Genomic DNA, 24272 nt, shown 5'->3' with positions numbered 1-24272 from the left:
TTTTAAATACCACCAATTTTAGGGACATTCAGCTAAGAACAGCCCCTTGCGGGGCTATTCCTGTCCATCTCCCGGAAAAAAAAAGACAAAGACCGACCAAGAAATTTCAAATATCAAAACTTACTGACTAATGACAGTAGGAGACCATGGCTTGAGTAGCAAATTAATTAGATAAACTTGAACTTTAAAATACTATGAGCTAATCCATATATATTCTATTCATCTCACCCACCAAAGAATTGAGAGTAGCCTAGCACCTAATTAAATATGTGGCCATATGATCAGATTAAAAAAGCAATCAGCCACGCTATGATGCACCATAGTTGTTCAATATACATAGCTGGCTTTGGTAGCGAACGAGCATTCTCCACATTCTCTCTTATCAATCTACTCCTCCCAGTATCCATTAATGAATCAACAAAACATCTTTGTTTCACAGGCGATCCAAAATTTAAATATTATAGATTTGAGTTCAAAATTTAACCACAAATTATTTGATATATTGGCATTCAAACTTTATTATTTATATTTATTAAGTGAATTTTCTAAATACATATACAAAGTTTGACCATTGAGTTTGGATGAATCCATAAATCCTTAACTACATCTGTACTTGCTTCATTTAGTTTGATTCTTTTCTTTGTTTGAGCAATACCATCATGTGTTGATATAAAGGGTAAACAAATGTATAGACCGTGAAATCAAAGTTCAAATTGTAATAAAGAAAAAAATGCATGTGTTACAGCTTGTTTGAATGGTTGTTACCCAATGTATTGTATTGTATTATTATCCCAAAATAATGTTTGTTTTGATTGTTTCATTAAAATTGATTGTATTGTATTGTTAAATCTATTGTTCCGGAATAATGAAAAGTTCCATTTTTTGAAACAACCAATTTGGTATGGTGGTATTGTTTCCTATTTTTCTTTCCAATTATGTCCTAATTTATTACTCCACATTTCTATTTTATCCTTTATCTTCTTTTTTTTTAACTCCAAATCCTCAACCTATAATCTACTTTGTTTTATTCTTTTTTTTTCCAAAACTTCTACCTCTTCCAAATCCAATGTAAAAGGTATAGGTTTTGCCTTCTTTTTGTTCCGTTTTTTCTCCTAATGTGATTTTAACTCGAATTCTAATTACTTTAACTCTAATCCTTTGTTCCTTTGTTCTGCCAATTCTCGCTCCTTTCTTTATCATAGTTTTTTTCTAATGATAGTAAAGATATATTTGGTGATATATTAAAGATATATTTGGTGATAAATTAGTACAAAGGTCAAAGGGCAGCCCGATGCACTAAGCTCCTGCTAAGCGTGTGGTATAAATTAGTAAATAGGAATTTTGTAAATAATTTTTATGCGTGATTCTTGATAAATTTAATATTTAAACAATTGAGGGTATTTTAGTAAACTTATCAGTTGTAGTACAGTATGATACAGTCAAACCAAACAACAAAATATTTATGCTGGAACTCCATCATATTATGCTGGAGTTCCAACATACTTATCCTGGAACTCCGGTATAATATGCTGGAATTCAAGTATATTTATGCTGGAACTCCAGCATAATATACTGGCATATTTTCCGGGTTTTGAATAGTATTTTTGCTCAAATTTATCTTTACATGAAAAATGACTAAATTTCGATTACTTTTAAAACTGAGCTATTTTTAAAAGACTACGTATAAATCTGCCTATTTTTTAATTTCTCCCACATTTATTCGATGCCAGTACTGATCCGTAGATTAGTGAAGCAAACTGAGTTGAATGCGGAGTAGTATCATTTGCTTTAGAAAAACGAAAAAGAAAAAAGAGAGAAGCCCAAAGGCTTTTGAGGCAGTCTCTATTGACGCGTATCCGTTCCTATATTGGCGAAAATTCAACATCGTGCCTTGTAATACAAAATCCAAAAGCATCGAACCTCCAATTTCAAGAATTCTTTCTTGGCTTCTGTCTTTTCTGGAATTCAATACAATCATCCATTCTATCGCTTTTTCTCTCCCTTTTTCTGTCTCCATAATTTAGAGGTGTGCTTTTCTTTTCTCCGTCCTTGATTACTTCTTTAATCTCGTGACCTCAATTGGGTATTGTCTGAATTGGTCGATAACCATATGTATCTGCGTTAAAAAAAAATTCTTTGACTTAAGAATTGATTAATCTGAATTTATAATTACCCAATTCTTGGTTTCCTGTTTGCCTTATAATTGTGACCATTGAGCTTCTTCAGCTGATCATTTGTGTTTGCTTTTCTACTGAGGTTCTATTGATGAATTAATTCCCATTAAAGAGAATTAGGAGAGGAACAAAAAAGTTTTCTAATCCCTGGAAATGTTTGAAGTTTTAGAAATTGTATCTGCTTTTTGCCATTCTCCTATAGTATCTATTGTTTTATGTTCTCAAACAGTTCAGTGGCTTGATTACCCCACCCCCCACCCCACCCCACCCCCACCCACCAAAGAACTAAACTATTTCGCTGAGTTTCATGATTGCTTAAACTAAATTTAACTACTGTATTTGGCATTCTTGAGTATTGGAATTAAAAGGGTCCAAATGGAGTTGAATGAATATTGAGGATTCATATAGACGCTAAGAGTTGTTAGGAATTAAGGTATACATCATCAAGAGCTGTAAGTTTTGAAGTATTCGTGTGTATATATATCTTAGTTTCTGATAGTTTAACTGTCTTCACTGTTACAGGAATCGAACACACCGCTTATTTTTTCTTAAGGCCTTGATCAGAAAGGGCATTCACTCATTCGGGGGTTTCCTGAAGAGAGCGGGTGCCCAATTGCCTTGCTTCTTCATTTGCTCGCTGAAGGTCGTTCCTCAGTTTTATTTAGTTACTCTAAGCTCCAGTCGCCACAAGTTTTGCTTCCACAATCAGGATATCGTGACACTTTTGGGATTGTCAATGACACTTGAAAAGGTTTTTGTGGTACCAACATAGGTTTAAGACGGTATCATGGGCGCAGTTTGTTGCTGCTTACGAGACGATTGTGAAGATTTTGCCAATCCAAACAGCTCAATGTATAGGAACTGTATATGCCTTGGAACTCTAGTTCAGAACTTCTTGCATGTGGTATGCTTTTCGACAACATTGTCGTATAATCACCATATAATTCCTTCTTTTAAAACACACGACTGCTGCTTACACCAGTCATATTCAATGGATACTACCTTTCTAGTCATTTTCCTTTTGAGTCTTTAACTAATGAGATGATGAAACAACTTTACTATTTCAATAAGGCTCACCATCCAAAGCATTTTACACATGGAACATAAGGAACGAAATAGTATGAAATCTTTTGAGAGTATCCGGCAGCTGAACTTATCTGCATAATCTGTTTAGGTATATTTATCACAAAACATTATCTTTGGGTATAGTCTTGTATTTAGATCATCATAGCTTCATATCAAGACCTTTTCATTCACTGAATTGGTGGTGATGATAATTGCTCTCGTTTATTTGCCATAGAATTTACATATTTTCATTTTCTTATCCTTCAGTATACATCACTTTTCCATAGAGGAGAACAACATATCATTCCTTCATCTGATCAAGGTGCTGCATCTTTGAGTTCTACAACATCTCTTGATGACTCACTGTCTGACGTTTACCGTTCTCCTCCGAGACCACTGCCTTATGATGCTGATCCAAGATATTTCCGCTTGCAACAAGACAGACAAGTCTCGAGAAGGGAGAAAGGCTCAAGCCACTCACATGAGGAAACTGAACCACTACAAAGAAGCTTTGACGATTCCGAATCATTAAGTGATGTAAATAAATGGAGTCAACCTACATTTGAAGAAGGATCAAAAGAATACAACAAATCTTCTGTGGAATTCTCAACAGCTAAAATGACTTCCGGAGATGCTCATATTTATTATTATTCAGAAGATGAAGATGTCTGTCCGACATGTCTTGAAGGTAAATTTTTTGGAGCTTTCTGCTCTACCTCATCGGATGTAACAAAAGTCGTCTATGCATGCCCTCTACAAATAGTCTTGTAAAAAGTCTTTTTACTGATGAACAACAGTGTTTAATGAAATTGTTTTGGGGCAGTATATCGTTCACGTACTTTTGGCATACATTGAATGGTTTCTGGGCATTGTTTAGCATAGTTCAGGGGATTTTTTGAATAATTACTTTCATGTGTCTCTTTCAGAATACACCGACGAAAACCCAAAAATAATGACAAAATGCTCTCACCATTTCCACCTGAGTTGTATATATGAGTGGATGGAAAGAAGTGACAGCTGTCCAGTTTGTGGCAAGGTAATTGTGATTTCGTTTACTTTTTATGTGCCATCTCTTTCTTTTTATGATGCTTGATTTGGTGTAATGGTTGAGCTTATCCTGTATATTCTGCTATGCTACAAAGATTTCCCAGGCTTTCTGAGGGAAATGTCTGCATGTTTTTAATTTTCTATATTGGCCTCTCTGTCTTAGTGGCAATCAATTAATTCCAAGATATAGCCGTTATAACTAACTACATAGACTCAAATCCCTTCTTGAAGCTGCACCGATCCTCCCTACACTTCCGCTCTATAAAATGTGGATCCATGATAAGGAAACAGTTCCTGGAATTTTCGTGGTGTAAAGACTCTAATATATTCGTACAGGTTAAATAGAAACAGCTAAAAGAAAATTCTTTTTCTTTCCTTTTGTTGAAAAATTGAGAACTAGGAATGGGAGAACAAGCGGAGGGGTGTGAGAAAACTCTATGTCTCCCTCGTTTTTATCAGTTTATGATTCTTTTTCATGTATTACCCAGTTCTTATTCCCAGCCACTCTCTTCTGTTTGTCAAAGATTATCTTCTTGGTGCAAGGTGCATTAATAGGCACAAAAGGCGTTAGCTGACATTCTTCAGATTTCTTTCTTGATTCTATTGGAAAAACTAATGATTCATGGGCCAACTCATTACCATTACTTGCACGGGATATAGTTAGCATTAATCCTGTCATCATTAGCTTGTTTTGACAAGGAGGACTAGCTTGTTGCTTATTTATCTGGCTACCTTTTTCTCTATTTGCTAATTTATACCCAACTGTGTAAACTTAGCTCTCCCTGCAAAATACTGCTTTATATGCAATACCGAGGTTTTTTGTGTCATAAAGATGGAGTTTATTGGGAAATCTCTAGGAAAGGTTTATTTTAAAGTTATAATGATACAACCTACACATTCCTTACATATCATGTTCATGTTTGTTTCAAATATTCTCCTATTTTTAAAGAGACTTCGTGTAGCTCTGCTACTAGATTGGGTAACAACCCCAGGGGTCTCTTACTCTCTTTAAGTGCTGGCAATTATGGTGCCAAATTGGCAAATTCTAGTGGCTTGCTATGCGGTTAAACATTTGGAAGCCCACGGCTTGTGGCTATTTTAAGTATATTTTTTAGTTTGGGTAATTGGTCTCTTAAGAAAGTTGACCAGACGGTGAAGAACAATGCCACAATACCCAGAGCGAGAAGAAAATGATGATTAACAGTAACAGTATCTTAGGTTTTAGTAAACATGGTTTAGTAAACATTTGGAGATGCAACTTTTCTTTTGGATATTGTTTGATTAAAAGCATAGTGAGAAAGCCCTAATAAGTACTTCCTTTGAAATGAACGTGTTGAGCCTGAAGATGACAAGGTAGTTGAGAAGATGAGAAGCTCCCAAGTCTTATGCAATTCCATTAAGGGTCGACTGTGTCTCAGATATTATCTATCGGTGAAGTTGACTAACAAAATTTTATGGTAGATTCAGGTATTCAATCAAAGTAATGATGAAAATGGCAACTAGTCTGGTATTTTACCTAGCCTATTGGTGCAAACACTTGGCATATGCTTGAGCTAGGCAAATTAGTCAATGGCTTGGGTTGGGCCCAAAAACTTGCATGCTCAAAATAAGAAATCAGAGTTTGTTGGGACCACTAAGGCATTTTTAAGTCAAACTTCACCAGACTGCTGTCCAAGGACCCTGACCTGGGATTGGCTTTAGCCAAGTGGTCCCTCCTGCGCAGTGTTCTTTGATTCTGTAGGGCTGTTATTGACAATGCATATGGCAGTGTGCCCAGGGAAATTTTGTGATGGGATATGGATTGAAAGTGATTGGAAGTTTCGAACTGTGTTGATGTTAATAGATTTGTTAAAAAGGCTATGATGAGATTCATGAAAAAGGTTGGTAAATCTAGTTGATTTTCTATCTCTTAGCTTATATCAGAGTTTTGCCTGACGGATAAGTGGTACTGAATTTTGTTTGTCACCACTAATATAGAGAAAGGATAAAAGAAATCTTGTTAGTAAATTTGAAGAGGACCATGTAAAGGGCCCAAAATTTGTTTTCTTGTTCATGCAATATAAAAGATATGCCTCGGGACTCTTTCAGTTCTGTTAACCCCCCCAAAAAAAAGAATTTGAAAAATCAATGGTTCTTCTATACACCAAATACTTCAATTGATTCTAATGTTTCTATTATACCGCCAATATGACAAGAGTATAGGTATAACTCATTCCTTGCTATTGCTTATTCTGGCTGCTTGTCTTCCAAGTTCCTCATTTTTTTCCTTGTGCCCTGTTCTGCTAGGGCTTCGCCGCCCTTTCTCTGCAATTGGTTATCCCCGACTCACAAATGTCAGAAGGTTCATTTTTGCCGAGGTGCACCAAATATGCATATCAGAACTCAATAATTCATGTTATAGCCTTGGCAGTAGAAGTTAGGGTTATCAATTTCATTCTAGTAGACTGGTATTTGATCAAAGCTGTTACTTGTGAGCTAAATGCTAATAGCAGGCTGTGTAGCAATTGGACTGAAGCACAGGAATCATGGATCTGTTTAGTTCTGCACCGTTTGGGTGACAAGTTTACAAAGCAAATCCCTTTGTTAACTAGTCAATTATGATGAGCTTGGATGAAAGAAAAGAATAAAAGAATTAGATAGAAAAGGAGCAACAGAAAACACAGGAAAATGGAAACAAAAAGGAAAAGGGAGTCAGTTTTGAAATTCAGGAGACCATCTTGATTCAGGCCCATTTAGCGTGTCGTGCAGTTATTATTTTCTTGAGAAAGGATAAATTTAAAAACAAATCATATAGTTATTATTTTGCTATGCAATTGGTGATTTCAGTGGAAATAACAAGCTCGTTGTCCTTTTTTAGGTTTCATGTTTGCTTTACTTTTCAGAAAATATGTAAGATGTAGATAAGGTTTTTATATCAGAAGAATTAAAATTCCAATATGTTGCCTTTTCTAGTAGACCCGATAGATCACTAATTCAAGTTCTAAGATCCTTTAGTTTTGTAGTTATGTGAAGTGTCAATTTCAATCAAATAGATATTATGTGTATGCAAACTTTGTTTCACTAGGCATTTTGTTAATTTACAAGTTGTCCTTCTTTTTGATTTCTAGGTGATGGCTTTTGATGAGACTACCTGATCTTTGCTCAAGAAGTTACAGTCGAGGGTGAAACCAGCAGTAATAGGGGATTATAAAACCGAAACAGATGAATTTGAAGTCCGTGTGAATACCATGTTGCTAAATATGTTAGCGTGTATAGTAAATACGAAATAACTGATAAACATACCCCTGATGAATGCTTGAGTTTCGATATTGTTATGGTTTTCAATTTAACTTTGTACTCCCAGTTGGGTGGATTTTCCAGACAAAGTTGTGACTGATGTAACAACATAGTTCAGAGCTTCTTATCTTGGTATAATATTGCCAAGGTTTTGGTCATTGTATAGCCCACATTTCCTTGTGGAAAATAAAATCCTAGCAAAGTATGTTAGAGATATACTATAAGGGAATAACATGAGGGCAAAAGAAAAGGAAATAAATGGAGTCTGCTAGCTTTTATACTATCAGGCTGAAACGATTTTAGCAAATAGTATATCACTTTTCCCTGGCAAATAGTATATATTGACTTCGTTCTTTTGCTTCAGGCTTATCGTAATGTAGAAGTCCAAAGGTATGCCTCGTCGATCTATCTCATTCACAAATATTGTAGGTAACGAGATTTTGTTCCCTTAAAGAAGAAAAATGAGTTTTTGTAATGAAAGAGTAAACATCACACCTGTTATACTACAGTATATTTTATGCAGCTAGGTTCACCAATATTTACTAGGAAGGAAGAAAACTGATGTGACGGCCCTGATGGGTGATTAAAAAACCAACTCCTATGTAGGGATGGCAAATGGGGTGGTGCGGGTTTAAAGCTATGCGGGGAGGGGCAGGTTTAAATCTATGCAGGGCGGGTTGAAATAATTTTTTAAAAGGCTGATGCGGTGCGGTTGCAGGTCTACGCATGTTTTCGCGGTTTGCACAAGTTTACTGAATTTGGCCTATTGTATTATTTAATAATAAGACATGCAACAAACCTTAAATAGCAGAACATCTATTTAAATGTTTGATACTTCATAAAAACAAAGTAAATCATTTATAACTTCTTCTTTTTTTCAAGTACACCTTTTAATTAGAATGTTAATTAAGTTAGAAATTTTGAATAAAAGAAAAAGTTAGACATTTAAGGGAATACAAAATGTAGTTTAGACAAATATTTTTATGATTAAATAATTAACATTTATCACTTAATCATCTAATGAACCTCGAAAATTGTTTCCAAATTCCAATACCATAGGCATAACGTTCAGGTTTTTGTCAATTTCCAGCATTCCAGTTGAACAATTCAATAAATGAGCTGATGAGCACAAGCTTTCATTTTTTGGTTAATGAAATCTAAAATCCAGCAACAAAATTAATTAAAATAGATGAAAGCTTACATCAAAACAGATGAAATCTTACATCGATCATTCTTCATGCACGGATCTTTTTCACAAAATATATCATTTTGATTTTGAGGCTACCTATATAGCATGCTATAAATAACCTCATAAAGTTGAATTCACCAGTAAACTAATAGTTGTGAAAATTTGATGACCTGTTACTTTTTTGTTTACATCTTTAATTTAGTATTATTTAGTGTCTAATGAAGTAGAAAACAAACTTCGAGATGTATTAAGCCACAATACCTCGTTCGTTGTAAATACATTTCATAGAAACTTCTACATGTTTACATATATAGTTATAAAATAAATAAGAAACAAAGAAAAGTGTGTATATATATATGTATGTATGTATATATATGTGTGTGTGATTTTGGAGGTTCAGTTCCCTCCATTATATCGTTATTCTTATATTTCAAATATCGTTTAGTATATAAAATAAGTAATAGTTGCAATTATATCATCACGTGCCATTTTAACGGATTTAGTTAAAATATGATGTTTTATACTTCACTGCCACACAAGAGGGAAGGGGGAGGGGGTGGGGGAGTGATTTGTGTGGTGTCCAATTTTCGCGTGCAAAGATTATAGAAAGACCTAGTTCTTCTATGTGTTCCTTAACCTACTGTTGCGGAAATAATAAATGCAGAAAGTAAAGAACACAAGTATTTTAACGTAGAAAATACCCGGCTCAAAAGGTGAAAAAATAATCTACTACTTAGTAAGATTTTCCTCAATACTTCACTAAATCAATGAGCCGAAACAACATTTACAAAGACTATTTGTAAACCTAAAGATTACCTCTAATCCCGTTGTGGCAACCAACCTCTAACTTTTGCGACAACTTCAAGTTAACTCTAACTTGAATACTCAACGTACATATTACAATTGCTTCTAGATAAAACTGAAAGGTACAATATGAAAACATCTACTATAATTGAACTAGAATAGAAGACAGACACTTGGAACTGGTTCTTCTATCTGGTTTAGTGTGTATGTGTATATATATATACATATATATATGTATGTATGTATGTATTTATGTGTGTGTGTGTGAGAGAGAGAGAGAGAGAGATTTTGGAGGTTTAATTCCCTCCATTATACCGTTATTTTTGTATTTCAAATATCATTTAATATATAAAATAAGTAATAATTGCAATTATATCATCGCTGGCCATTTTGTAGCTGATTTAGTTAAAAGCTGATGTTTTATACTTCAATGCCACACAAGAGGAGGGGGGAATGATTTGTGTGGTGTTCAATTTTCGCGTGCATAGATTATAGAAGGACCTGGTTCTTCTATGTGTTCCTTAACCTACTGTTGCAAAAATAATAAATGCAGAAAGTAAATAACACAAGTGTTTTTACGTGGGAAAAACCCGGCTCAAAAGGTGAAAAACCCACGACCTACTACTCAGTAGGATTTTCCTCAACACTTCACTAAATCAATAAGCCAAAATAGCATTTACAAAGACTCTTTGTAAACCTAAAGATTACCTCTAATCCCGTTGTGGCAACCAGCCTCTAACTATTGCGACAACTTCAAGTTAACTCTAACTTGAATAATCAAAGTACCTATTACAATTGCTTCTAGATAAAGTTGATCAAAGATACAATATAAAAACACCTATTACAATTGAACTAGAATAAAAGACATACACTTGGAGCTGGTTCTTCTATCTGGTTCATGTAGCTTCATGTTCGCACACTTGAATCACACAAGAATTGCTTGCAAAATGCCTTGCTATTTTGCTCTCAACTCACGTTTAACTTCAGCTTTTGTGCGTGCCTGTAATGTGAGAACATCCTTCGATTTATAGAGGTAGTAAAATAGAAAATAACTAGAGTTCTAGTACTACTCTTCCTTGGTGGAAGAGTTCTAGTTAACTTCAACTTCTAACTCCTTCCTTATCTTGGATAGTGTTCTCTTTGAGTAAGGAGTCCTTCTCCTTATCAATTATGCAACCTTTTCGATCAAGAAATATTAGATATAACAAGTTAAGCTTATCTCACTCACGTTCATCCCTTATGCTTAATTTCGCTCGTGTATGTGTACATTGTGGATCGTCCTGATTCTTGCTTGAGTTCCTTTGTCAATCTTCAAAACCAACTTCACTTGGGCCAACAAATTCCCCTTTTTTGATGATGACAAACTCTTTGCTTTTCATAAGCGAGGCCCTGTTTCAAATTAGCTCAACATCAAAAAAAAGTTAGAACATTTTTTCTTTCTAAAGTCATTAATCATCAAGGACCAGGTTCATTAGGTTATAAACATCACATTCCAAAGTAAAAGCACAACCTTATTCCCTCTTTTGGCATTATCGAAAAGTTACATAATTATGTGAGATAACCAAATTTTAATAGAAATTACTCATGGACACTAGGGCTACTTCAAATGCAATCATGGATTTAAGCATCATCTATCAATCTAAAGATATTAGCCATCTAAGAAATATCAACAAATAGTTAGAGCAAAAGGTAGTGAATTTCATTGATTGATAAGATCCTACCACAAAGCATTAAAAAAATAAGAACACTGGATCATGAGCAAAAGAAACAAAATAAATCTCGAACTGGGTCACTGGTTGATCTACACTAGGCTAGGAGGCTTAAGGCTGGGAAGGACCAGGTTCTTGATTTTTAACTTGGAGCAATTTCAGCATATCCTGAAGAATGTCATCATTCTTCTCCTTCTCTTTTGCTAGCTTAGCTCTGAGAGCATCTCTCTCAGTCTCCACTTCAGCCAACCTCTTCTTCAGCCTATCAATTTCAGCATCCTTAGCCCCACTTTCTTGTACCAAAGCTCGCACTTTGTTGTTCACTGGTACCTTCTTGGATGAACCAGGTTCTTTGGAAATGGTTTGAACTTCATAATCACAAGTAGTTAGAGTGTTTTCCCCAAAATAATCCTTACTTGTACCAATTTCCTATTTCTTGATGGGTACCTTGAAATATGCAAATACTGCCGTGAGAATAAAACCATAAGGTATGGCATGAGTCTTGGTGCCATTTAGAACCATGTCAAGAAGCTGGATGAAAATCCAGGCCAATTGATTCGCCTTCCACTATCCAAACAATCCATAAGGACCAGGTCCACGAATGTAGCAATGTGCCTCATTTTCTGCCTTGTCAACACACATTTATTAACAAATTCGAACAACACCTTGTGGGGTGGTTCATCACACTTTTGTAAATAGCCTTGGGCTCAAGTTCCTCTTCACTGTCACCAAATTTCCTAGTATTGGCAAGGGCAATAGGAAGATTCTTTAGACTTGGGCACTTAAGCTTCTTATAATCATTGTACCCTTCAACAGGTATACCTAACATTTCTCCCAGTTCTTTATCATCAAAAGTCACTATCACCCCCTTGACCACATTGGTGACCCTACCATCTTTGATCTCATAGTTAGCCATGAACTCCACAATCTTAGTTCTGGCCAGTCGTCCATCCATTGAAGGACCATGTCTTTCCAACCTTACAACTATAACTTCTCTAGCAGCAGTAGCATTCCTTCCTCCTCCAAATCCCTGAGGAGCCTACCTTTCAAAATGGTTCTCTACCCAAACTTAACCATCTTGTCCTTCTCAACATTAGATTCTTCTTTTTCTTCACCACTCCATTCTTCTTCCTCCACCATTTTCACCTTTCTTGATTTCACTGCAGACCTGGTTCTTTTAGCCAAAGAGGATGGTTCAACGAACTTTGACTTTGACATTGAAACAGACTTCTTTGTGGAAGTCTTGGATTTCTTAGTGTTAGGAGTTAGAACATCCACTTCTTCTGTCTTATCTTCATTTCGAAGGACCAGGTTCATCTCATCAATTTTAACAACCTCAACAGGCTCAACCATCTTCTTCTTTCACTTAGCAACAACTTTTCTTTTACTTTCTTCTAAGGCTTTCTCCAGTTCAGCCTCACTCTTCTTCTTCTGACTCCTTGTAGCTTTTACTCTTGTGGGAGGAATTTCTACGGGGATAGAAGAGGTAGCTTTCCTTTTCTTATTTGCTCTAGCAGTGCCAAGGGTATTAACTCCCAAACTTCGTTTCTTCTTTGGATTGTAACTTTCAGTCACCCTTTTCAGTAGGCCTTCGAGGGTCTCCTATTCAGATGGAACAGGTTCATCTACATTTTTCCCTAGTTGAACCAGCCCCTCAGCAGCTTCTTCAGACCCATATCCCCTATTTTTCTCACACTCTCCTCTATTCCAGCATATTCCTCACCCCAAACTACCATAGCACCTGATTCCTTAGTTAGACCAACATGAGTGGGTGAAGAACCAACCACTCCTTTTCCCTTATCCCTCATAGTACTCCGAGCACCCTCACTCTCTTTTTCTTTTTAATTTTTACCACCAACCCTTCCAGACCTTTCAACAACTACTATATGTCTTACCAGCACAAACCTATTCTCCAAATTTATAGCAACCTCAGACATAGTTTCAAGAGTGACTTTAGGGCTAGATGTTATCTGTTCGATCTTAGAAGAAACAATTTCTTCCCCTTCAGTAGTAGATTTGAAAGATTCATCAGATTTTTGGGGTTATTCTTCCCTCTTCGCTTTCAAATGTTTGTTTATTTTCTTGATCTGCTCTCCACCAACGACAACCTTGCGAGCCATCATCTTTACCCTATTTTTCTTAGAGGTTGGTATGGTTTAAGGGGTGGTAGAAGGTGTGGAAGTTGCTTCTTGTGGTGGTGATAAAGAATTCTCAGAGGTGTTAGCCATTTTTGTGCTTGGGTATGAAAGAAAAAGAGTTAGATTATGTTTGGAAGATGAGAGAAGATGGAAAGTATGTTTGGTTATCCATTTTCTAAATGGATAATATGGTTCTTATCCATATTTGTCCTGTTTTTAAAAGTTCATTATCCAACCCATTTTTAGTGGATAATATGAGTGATTAACTATTTTCTTTAACCATTTTGCCACCACTAACTATAGCTATAAAGTCATTATACAATTTATAAATTATCATGTCAAAGTAGATTAACTATGCGGCTCAGAAATACAAAAGATAGGAAGGTCAAATATCTTTTTAAAAATCTACCCTACCTTGGCAATGTAGGTGTTGTATTTCATGTAATAAAAGAGGGGGACTAGGCCGAAACCTTTGAGTTACAACAGAATACAACACAAGAATGGTGTACCAGACCATTGTTCAAAAAGGGGGTGGAGCCTATGGACAAAAGGACTCCTGAACTTTCTATGTTCAACTTACAAAAAAATTGGCCTTATCGTATCTACTTCTAAAACTTGGTAGTTTCCATTTATCTAATTGGAATGGACCCTTTGCGACACCAGGTAATTGTTGTAGTCTTTCATAGAAGGTCGCATTATCTAGTGTTGTTGCGTGTTTTGCCAAAGCATCTGCGACTTGGTTTGCTTCCCTGTAATAGTGGGAAACCTTTACTCGATTTTGATCTAAAATCTGTATGATCTCCTTAATGATCTTCCTCATTTTGGCATTTTGCTTTTTCCTGTTTTGCAGCATATCCACAATGAGTAGTGAGTCCATCTATAGCTCAATATTGTTAATACCTCGACTAAGACATAGCTGAATCCCAGCTCTTGCTGCCAAAGCTTCAGTCATATTATTGCTGCAACAGTGCACTGGTATGGAAAAAGCTGCAATGAAATCTCCAACCTCATTCCTTAAGATTCCTCCAATTCCTGCTTTGCCCTTATTTTCCATGTAGCTTCCATCCGTATTCACTTTGACAGTTCCTTGTTCCGGCAGCCTCCAAATTACAGGGAGAATTCTCTGTACGTGCTTGAGCTTCTCAATATCCTCACATAGTTTGCACCAAGGCCACTCTACAGGACAATTGGGGAAGGACATCCCCAATGCTGCTTTGATGTTCCAATAGATATTGTGCTCCATGTTCCTAGTCAAAAACTTCTTCTGATTCCCATATTTATATGCACCCTAACTTTTCCATAATTCCCATACAATTAGTATGGGTGTGATCTGTAACAAGTATTTGTGAACACCATTTTTTGGTCTAACATTCCACCATTGGACTATTGTGCCTCTAACAGTATTTATTTGAAAAAAAAACCCCAACGGATCCCCAAATTTTCTCCAGAGATATCTAGCTGGCTGGCTTTCCATAAAATTATGTTGTATAGTCTCATTTTCAGTGACTAAGCAACATACACATCTTGATGTTGTTTGACTTCCAAATCTGATCAAAACATCCTGGAAGGGGAGCTTATTTTGCATTAACCTCCATGCTAATATAGAGATCTTTGCTGGTAAGTTCCTATTCCAGACTTTTGAGAGTATTGGATTTGGAACTTTCTTCCTTCTAGTAATCTGCCAGGCCGAGAAGTTGGTAAAATTTCCATCTGCTGCCAGATCCCATATTGCATAATCTTCCTTGCTTTGATCTCTAATAGTGACTGCTTGTACCTGCTGAACCAGATTGTCTGGTAGTGTTTTCCTTAATTTCTACTGATCCCAACTTCCATTTCTAATGAAGTCCTTCACCATTGGCTTGGAAGACTTTGAGTATGATGGGTAAGTGCTGGCTAGGGGTCCTTTGCCAGTCCAACTATCCCATCATAAGCTACAATTTCCTCTGTTGATCATCCAAAATATGTTAGGTTCTGCTTTACCTCTTATCTTCATCATGTATCTCCAAATGTGTGATTGCTTAGCTGCCCCCTTCAATGCCACTGTGTGGCCTTTAGAATAATATTTTGCCCTAAGAAAGTTAGTCCATAGATTTTGCTGTGTTCTGAAACTCCACCATCTTTTGATTGTGAATGTGTCTCCAATGTCTTGAAGACACTTGATGCCAATCCCCCCTTACTCCTTGGGATAGCACAGATTCTTCCAAGAGCTCCAATGGTATTTGGACTTGTCAGTGTTTGCTCCCCAGAAGGAATTTGCAAGGTATCTTTCTAGTGTTTTGTAAGTAGATTTTGGTGGATTCATCGCAGCAAGGGTGTATGTTGGAATTGCCTGCAAAACATGTTTAACTAAAGTTAGTTTTCCTCCATGTGATAGCATCTTCCCTTGCCATCCGTTAAGCCTTTTAGATACCTTGGAGACTAGGTATCTTCTTCCTCCCGACAAATATAGGGCAGCCTAGATACACAAATGGGAACTCTTTGTTCAAGAACCCTGTCGTGCTTCTCATTCTATTTATTCTTGATGGTGAGGTTTAGGATCAGTTAGGAAACAACTTTTATCATGATTGACAAGCTGTCCTGATGCCGCTTTATATTTCTTCACCACTTTCATAATCATTCGAACTGATTTAGAGCAACCAGCCGTAAAGATTACAATGTCATCTGCGTAGCGAGTACAAACAATGAAGGAGATATTGGGTCTCCTTGTTTGAGTCCTTGAGACGATGTGAAAAATCCTTTTCTCGCTCCATTTATGATGATTGAGTACCATACATCTGAAACCAATTGCCATATCATATCTATCCACACTTCATTGAACCCAAATCTTCGTAACACAGAGGTAAGAAAAGACCACGACAGTCTGTCGTAAGCCTTTGTCATATCCAATTTGATAGCCATGTTACCACCTTTGTTGGGTTGATTGATTCCTTGAATAATTTCTTGTGCCATAAGCACATTTTATGTTATAGATCTACCCTTTATGAAACCACTCTGATTTTCTGATATAATTGAAGGAAGCATCAGATTCAACCTCATGGAAAGAATTTTTGAAATTATTTTTAAAGAGAATTTGGACATGCTTATAGGTCTCATTTCTGAGAAAGTGGAGGGGGGGTCTGTTTTGGGAATCAATGCCAGGCATGTATGATTGAAGTACTTGGTGATGTGACCTCCGTTAAAGAAATATTGCACGAAATGTATGACATCTTCCTTTATAGTTTCCCAACATTTCTGGTAGAATAACCCACTGAATCCGTCAGGACCTGCTGAACTATTAGGACACATAGTAAAGAAAGCTTCTCTAACTTCCATTTCTCCAGGGATTGAAGTCAAAAACTCATTGTCTGCTTGTATGACTACAGTAGGAATGCACTCCAGGATCCTCCTATTTTCCTTGGTTGGCCTAAGGTTGAAGAGTTTCTTAAAATGTCTGATGGCTGCTTTAGTACTGATATTTTCATCTCCTTGAATCCAGTTACCTCTATGATTTTTGATCTTTTTCAATTTCATTCTTCTCCTTCTCTCTCTTATCACACTATGGAAGTAATTGTTGTTGTAATCTCCTGCTTCAAACCATTTTTTGTTGAGCCTTTTGTTTGAGCTTTGATTCTTGCATAGCTAGCCAGCTGACATATTCCGCATGCGCTTTGTTCAGTTCTTGTCTTGTTCTTTCATCATTACTGATCAGTTCTTGCTCCTCCAATATCTGCACTTCTGTTTCCCATTCTTTGCATTTCATATGTACATCCCCAATTTCTTCCTTTGACCATACACCCAATCTTCTGCTAAGTGCCTTCAATTTCTGTTGTAATCACCACATTGGATTACTTGTGACCTGCATGTTCCATGTTTCTTGTACTACCTCATGAAAACCACTTTGATCTGTCCAGAATTCCATGAATCTTTAGTACTTGAAGGTTCCTGTTGATTGTTGAAGCACTTCATGAGAAGTGGCCTATGGTCAGAGCCAATTCTAACAAGGTGCCTAACACTATTGTTTTGAAATTTCTGAAGCCATAGGTCATTGATCATGATCCTATCCAATCTCTTCCAAATCCTCTTTGAAAGTCTTCTATTGTTGCACCATGTAAAATTAACCCCTACATATCTAGCATCTAGTAGCTCGCAATTGTTCATACAATTAGAAAAATCAATGCTTTTGTTGATTCTATATGACCTTCATCCCAATTTCTCATTTGTGTCTAGGATTGAATTGAAATCCCCTCCCACACACCATGGGCCATTCACCATTGCATTTAACCTTTCTAGACTATGCCAAAGCACGCTTCTTTCAGTAGAAGTGCACTTAGCATAAACAGCAGTTACAAACAATCCATTGCCTTCTCCTCCTTCACTGATGTTTATTGTTATTTGTTGGTCTTCATTTGTAATCATAGTTGTTTGACAGTTTGTTTTCCAGAAACACCATATCTTGCCATTGTCATTGGAGAAACATTGATGGAATCCCAAAAACTTTTTGTATCCTTCAATCTTCTCTTTCTGAACAAACGGCTCCATAATGGCTACAAAAGCAACTTTGTTGATAGTGATTAGATTTTTTAGTCTATGTATGGCCTTTTTCGACTTGACTCCTCTGATGTTCCAGAAGATCGCACTTATCATAAAAAACAATTTTTTAAAGGTTTTGTTACTCCCTTCCTCTGTGTAGGGGGAGTTATCTCTTTGTTCCTTTGGTTTCTGCCTTCCCTCCTCTGCTGACTTCTTCCTCTTTCAGTTGGTAAGCAGTCTTTGTTTAACTTCCTGTCATCTTGTGATCTGAATTATTAAAACCTTATTTTGCATGTTCTTTTACTGTCTCAGAGTCTCCTACACTGCCTAGTTCTTCTTTGTCTCTTTCTTGTGGCATATTGTGACCCCCATTCAACTCCACAACTCGGTGGATTCCTTACTGATTTCTGATGGTTGTGTCAACACTGGATGTGTCTAGTTCTGTTTCCTCCACCCTTTGAATGCTGTCGTTCTGCTTTGTCACTTGTTCATCTTCCAGTTCAGTGTTTTGAGGCCTCCTACTTTGAGGTGTATGACATAAGTTAACATCTTTATTGTCATTCTCCCCTGGTGAGTTGGTTCCCTGTTGTTGCACCTCTTGTTACCCTACTTTTGAGCTTTCCCCATTTTCATTAACTTCATCAGTATTTTCATTAACACTTTGGATTGGTATTTGCTTCAGAATTTCCCTGCTCTTGGTCCTCTTTTAGGTTGTTTTGAAGATCACTTTGCTTCTTTTCTTTGGTATTTTCTTCTCCTTCTTGCCCTTCTTTTGCTTTGTTCTCTTATTAACAGATGCCTTGGCCTCCTCCTTCTCATTATCTTTGTTGTAATCAATCTTGTCTTCATTGCTTACTTCCTTCTGCCTGACTTGATTTCCCTGCTGCTGTTTGTCATTTGCATTTGGTTCTCCCTTGCTCATTTCGACTACAACTCTGTCCCTTTCTAAGCTTTTTCCTGCTGCAATTGTTTCACTGTCTTTTGCCTTTAATTCCTTGATTTCATTAGCTCTTCTTCTCTCCAAGACTCGACAATTCATCATCGAGTGTCCCAGCTTCTTGCAGTGTTTGCAATATTTTGGTACATTATCATACTCCAATTTCTGCTCGAATCCTTTTAGAGGGGAGTCATCATCTTCATCTCCCACCCAAACACTAGTTAGCAAAGGTTTGAGCACATCAACCTCTATTCTCACCTTAGCCATACTAGGCCTAGTTTTCCCTCGTGCAGCTATGTCCATTTCCAGCGGAGTGCCAGCATCTTTTACAATTTGTTTCACATAGTGCCATGTATGTAGATGGAAAGGTAATTTAGGAAGATTAACTCATACCAGAACTATGGGCATGTCCTCCTCTGGTTTGAAGTCTGGGCTCCATTTCTGTAGCCACATTTGATTTCCTTCAATGTCCACTGATCTTCTATACCACACCGAGCTATAGTCCTCTATCATTTGTGAAGTTTAGAAATACATTGTTGTTATCATAGACTCCAATTTTGAACGAGCCCTTTAATGGAAATCTCTCCAAGAACCTCGACCTAATTTTTTCAATTTGGGGGCGGGTTTTCAGAAATCTCCCCACAATCGTTCTCCTGCATTCCGCAACCATGACTCCATAGTAATCCTTAGTCTTAAAAATCACCGCTGGCATGCCATTATGGGTTGTTCTTCTCGCTATCACTGATTCCTGCTCTTGCTTAGTTGGGTTTGGTGTGGAGTTGATGGTGTTAGCATAAGAGAGTTTCGTTGGAATTCCTTCTGGTGTCTGACTCGTACTGGCCTTGGGATCTCTCTGGTGTTCTACACGCGCCGGAATCTTGCCATCCAGCGGCTCCATGTGGTGGGGTGGTTTAGAAAGGGGAATATTGGGCTTTTATGTTATTCCGCACTTGATTTTAAATATGCAACTCCGAAAATACAAAAGAGAGAAAGTTAAGAAGATCGATCCCCATATAAAACCATAAACAACCCATATTTTATGTAAATAAAAGACACTTATAAGGAACATTTAGATGAACCAAAAAAGAAGAAACCAAACTATTATTCAGCACGGTAAATTTTGACATTTCAGTCGTATATATTATCCGAACAATTCACATATTGTTCAGTTACTTTAGTGTGACATAAGTAGTTTCGTGATTCTATTGTTCTATTATACAAATTCTCATAACTTCAATTTGATACAGAATAGTTAGTTTTCTATCATATTGTTGTAGTGGATAAAGCTCAATGACCATAACTGAAATCAACTTCATATTTTCAATTACCACGAGATATTTTTATATAATTGACCTTTCTCTGCGACTGGGAAATGGACTCATGCATCAGTTGGTTCTGCAAATTCAAGTGATAGACTTGTTGATATCAAAAGAGTTGCGGTAACACACATATAATATTCGTTGAGATATATACACAATATTCCAAATGATGGCAATTAACTAGTATTTAAGAAGGAAAATAAAATATGAAAAAGGGATCGAGGTTAATTAATGTGATTGATATTGACCTTCCTGGCGCGTATTCGCTTCAAAGCTGTATCAAGTTGTTGCTCTAAACCATGAAACTCTCGCAGACAGAAGGAATCCAGATCCTCTCCCATATAATGCCTGCATCCACATAACCGAGTGATTGTTTTTGCATTATTTAAAAGATATAACTATAAGAAATTGTACATATATAATAATTGAAACTAATAACATGAAAAATATGTATATAACATAGGCACCAACGAGTTAAATTACAATGATATGGTTGTAACGCATCAAGAAGGATTTCCCTTCTGCTTGAGATGAAGTGAAGTAGGTAGCTACCTTATATTTCTTTGTAGAAGTTCAATCCTTGACATGAGCTTTGGTTTTTCTTGAATGTTCACGGATAAACCCTATAAGAATATCAATAAAACAGACGGAGAAATCAAAAACTTGTAAACAAGATGAGAAGAAAAAAAAATATAAAAATGGTATATATCTCTATAAAATTATATGCCTTTGCCATGGACAACCTAACCATAGCATCTTAAGGATGAAGCTTTATACTCCTACCAATTTAGTACTATTACGAGATTAATTGTCATTATTACTTCACATAACACACATCAAATTCCTTCACTTATGTTGGGCATGCGAACAAACTGCATTGATAGCTGAAAAGATTAGGAACCTACATATAAAATTTAGGGAATTTTTAATGGTGTGAGGGTTTTGGGGAAAACCGTATCTTCGGGATACTTGAGGCACGACAACCAACAATTAGTACCCGTGCCCAGGTCCTACGAGACGAGTATGGCGGTAGCTGAGTGATGGTTTGGGGCTCGGTTTGCTTGCCCTTACGAGCTTGGAGATGCACATACAAGAGTAAGAGGTATAGAGATTTCTTTGGTGTGAGACGTTCGGAGAAAACCATACGAGTTTGACGTAAAGCGGATAATATCACATCATGTGAATAATATCTTCGGATTGGTTGAGCCCAACAACTTATAATTTAAATGAATGGATCAAACAAGAAAATGACTATCCACGTTGATAGTATATCTTCTTTCTTTCCTTGTCACTTACTATATATTATCCTATTGAAATATAAGAATTTTCTTCGACCGCCCCTTCTTTTCTCTTGATTTCTCTAACTATCAAAACATGTGTAAGAATCAAGTTCTAGCTCATTTGATGGATTGGTGAGTGGTGTTGCTCTTTCTTTTATTACGATTGCAAGCCATGAAGAGGACGAAAAAGTTATGTACTAGTAGTAAATAATTGTGGGAAATGAATGTGAAACACCTTAGGTTCAGAGTCATTTGCATTCAACTTCCTCTCAGCATATGAGTAACTTTCGTATCTTTCGAGGATACTTTCCATGCTACAAATTAACAGAAAATTTAAAGGTGAATTTATATTTTAAAAAAAATACACAAGTACTCTCAAACACACCAAAAAGAAAAGAATTAATAAACGAAAAGAGTAGGAATTAACCTGGATTCAGTGGAGTACTCAAAGAGCTTGCCTTTGGCAGAGAAAACAATCAAAGCAACATCAGCATCACACAAGACGGAGATCTCGTGAGTCTTCTTCAACAAACCTAACCTTCTCTTTGAGAAAGTGACCTGCCTACTAATCTTGTTCTCGATCCGCTTCATCTCAACCCTACCCCTCCCAGAAGTGGATCCAGAATTTAAATTTTATAGGTTCAATTTTAATGTTTTTAATATTGAACCCATTATATTTTTAAAGTTATGGGTTCATATATATTATTTTTGCAATTTTAATAAAATTTTAAATATAATTTTTTACTCCGCGTCAAAAGTTATGGGTCTACTTGATCCCGTAGTCATTACACTACATCCGCCTCTCACCCCTCCCCATCCGAGGCGGATCTAAAGTCACTTCACAAAACCTATATATATATATATATATCAATGGAGAAGTCATGAAATCTAACAAGTCAAAAGAGCAAAAATGACAAATTACCTGAAATTATAATCTGAAAATTTTTGAACAACCTTTGTCGAAACAATAAAACCTTCCTCTATGTTAAGAGAATTCAAGAATGTTATACAAATATATATATATATATATATATATATATGTATGTATATTTCTACTCTAGTATAATTTTCTAATTAAGAGAATTCAATCGAACCCCTTCTTTAAACGTAGCTCCCATATATAAGGATAGATATGTGGAGAAAAAAAAAAGTCTAGAGAAACACAATGTTAAAACTCACAGCCTTTAAGATCTGATGAATCTGCGGATATGTTATATTGGAGTACTGCAACCAAAAAGTGAAGAAGAAACCCTAATTATGTATTAAAGCAGCTAATTCTTCAAGGAAAAAAAGGTGCAATAAGGAAATCAAGGTTCAGTAAATGTAATAGGTTATTCACCGGGTGGTACATATAGTTGCAATCTTTGTGCGTTTTAGGAGTCGAGCAGTTAGAGAAGAAGATTAAAGTAATATAGTAATAAGGAAGCTAAGTATATGGGAGAATTAATATATATAGGGTGACTATACTTATATTACGCAGCTTGGTATATATAATAGAGAGTACATACATATATGGAGAAGACGCACCAAGAAGAGGAAGGAATCTTTAATAGTCGTTTGGTAGGGCGTATAAGAATAATGTTAAATAAGGTGCATTAGTAATGTATGGGTTAGTAATGCAAGCATTAGTTATACAGAGATTATTTCGTATGCATTGTTTGGTGTGATGTATTAAAAATTAAAATGCATTGCATAATTTTTAAGAAATTTAATTGTTTACAAAAATATCCTCCATATTCTTTAACTTAAGGGACTTCGAGGATAATTTTATCTTTAATCATGCTAATGCATGTTTTAATAGCCTTTATATAGCTAATGTCATGGTTTTTTATGCATTAGCTATACATAAGGTAATATCAAATAGAGTGCATAAGTAATGTTTGTATTAGTTATACATATATTGAAAAAGTATACCAAATAAAGCATTAATATCTTATTTTCTCTGAAAGACTCTACCAAACGACCTCCTAGGGAAAGGAAGAAACAGTCTGCATTGGAAAAGTTAAAACAAAGAGTGAGTATTCCTTACGTTGTAGGGATGTGTTGTCGAGTAACCATTGGAGAGGACATTGTGAAGTGACTGTGTAGTTGTTACTGTATCATTAAGAACCATGAATTTTTTGACAAACGTAGTACAAAACTAAGGTAAAAACATCATGGGGGCACTGTTACAGCTTAAAACTACAGCTACCTAGTACTACTACTATTTTGTAATCTTCCGTAGTCAGCGCATGAATCTTCCTCATTTAGTCCGAGGGGCAAATAAGAGCTTTAACTCTAATATTCATCCATTAGGATCAAATATTAAGTATATTAGTAGTATTATGTTACTCTAATAATTACTCCATTTATCTCAGTTTATGTGATGAAGTTACTATTTAGAGAGTGAAACAAATTTTTATTTTACCCTAATTTTTTGCATATGCCTTTTATATATTTCGAATTGTTAATTATTATGACTTATAATTTTTATCTAACGAATATATATATATATATATTTTTTAAATTTGAAGATTTTATATTTGAAGATTTTATATTTGAATTTACACTAAAAATCAAATATTTTGAATCTTGTAAAAAATACTTATTTTTGTATTTTTGGCTGTCCCGCTAGCTCTTTTCCTAGTTTGCTAATCATTATTTCTTCTTTTATTTTCTGGACGGGTTATTGTTTGTTCAACTTTTATTTCTACAAGTAATTGTTTCCATAACAAGAACCAATAATCAATTTTATGAATGTGAAGCAGACATAAGTAAAACTAAATCAAATGAATAAATTATAAATTACAATCACATAAGAAAAACTATAAATCTAAGAACCTTAT

At 35.8% G+C, this 24272-nt stretch overlaps 2 protein-coding genes across 5 annotated transcripts; one reads left to right on the top strand and one right to left on the bottom strand.

The window, feature by feature from the left end:
- The first annotated feature begins 1791 nt into the window (after positions 1-1791).
- LOC104214228 (E3 ubiquitin-protein ligase At3g02290-like) lies at positions 1792-7720 on the top strand. The gene is made up of 5 exons (XM_009763871.2): positions 1792-2026; positions 2697-3078; positions 3507-3927; positions 4166-4275; positions 7394-7720. The coding sequence occupies exons 2-5, from the start codon at positions 2962-2964 to the stop codon at positions 7418-7420; spliced, it is 675 nt and encodes a 224-aa protein (XP_009762173.1). The 5' UTR covers positions 1792-2026; positions 2697-2961; the 3' UTR covers positions 7421-7720.
- A 2435-nt stretch (positions 7721-10155) lies between these two features.
- MBP10 (agamous-like MADS-box protein FUL-L) lies at positions 10156-22908 on the bottom strand. 4 transcript variants are annotated; one of them, XM_009763875.2, is made up of 8 exons: positions 22787-22908; positions 21875-22671; positions 21683-21761; positions 20720-20790; positions 20416-20515; positions 20177-20243; positions 10784-10958; positions 10161-10555 (listed from the first exon to the last, which is right to left on the bottom strand). In XM_009763875.2, exons 2-7 carry the CDS (start codon positions 22036-22038, stop codon positions 10879-10881), a joined length of 561 nt encoding a protein of 186 aa, XP_009762177.2. In that variant the 5' UTR covers positions 22039-22671; positions 22787-22908; the 3' UTR covers positions 10161-10555; positions 10784-10878. The 4 variants fall into 4 exon arrangements, with proteins under 4 accessions (XP_009762175.2, XP_009762178.1, XP_009762177.2 ...); XM_070168209.1 differs by having other exon boundaries at positions 10784-10944; positions 21875-22908; XM_009763873.2 differs by having other exon boundaries at positions 10156-10958; positions 21875-22908.
- Positions 22909-24272: the final 1364 nt, after the last annotated feature.

This window comes from Nicotiana sylvestris, chromosome 2 (assembly GCF_000393655.2).
Source record: "Nicotiana sylvestris chromosome 2, ASM39365v2, whole genome shotgun sequence".
Lineage (NCBI taxonomy): Eukaryota > Viridiplantae > Streptophyta > Magnoliopsida > Solanales > Solanaceae > Nicotiana > Nicotiana sylvestris.
Note: the sequence above shows the minus strand (reverse complement) of the source record. Positions and strands in the feature narration are given on the sequence as shown.

Bases quoted from the DNA above. Each gene is read 5' to 3' on its own strand.
- LOC104214228 (XM_009763871.2), top strand. From the start codon at position 2,962: ATGGGCGCAGTTTGTTGCTGCTTACGAGACGATTGTGAAGATTTTGCC. The intron at 3,079-3,506 runs GTATGCTTTTCG...CTTATCCTTCAG, and splicing joins TTCAGAACTTCTTGCATGTG to TATACATCACTTTTCCATAG. The intron at 4,276-7,393 runs GTAATTGTGATT...TTTGATTTCTAG, and splicing joins GCTGTCCAGTTTGTGGCAAG to GTGATGGCTTTTGATGAGAC.
- MBP10 (XM_009763873.2), bottom strand. From the start codon at position 22,038: ATGAAGCGGATCGAGAACAAGATTAGTAGGCAGGTCACTTTCTCAAAG. The intron at 20,791-21,682 runs GTGTTTCACATT...ATATTCTTATAG, and splicing joins CAAATGACTCTGAACCTAAG to GGTTTATCCGTGAACATTCA. The intron at 20,516-20,719 runs GTAGCTACCTAC...ATGTGGATGCAG, and splicing joins CTTCTACAAAGAAATATAAG to GCATTATATGGGAGAGGATC.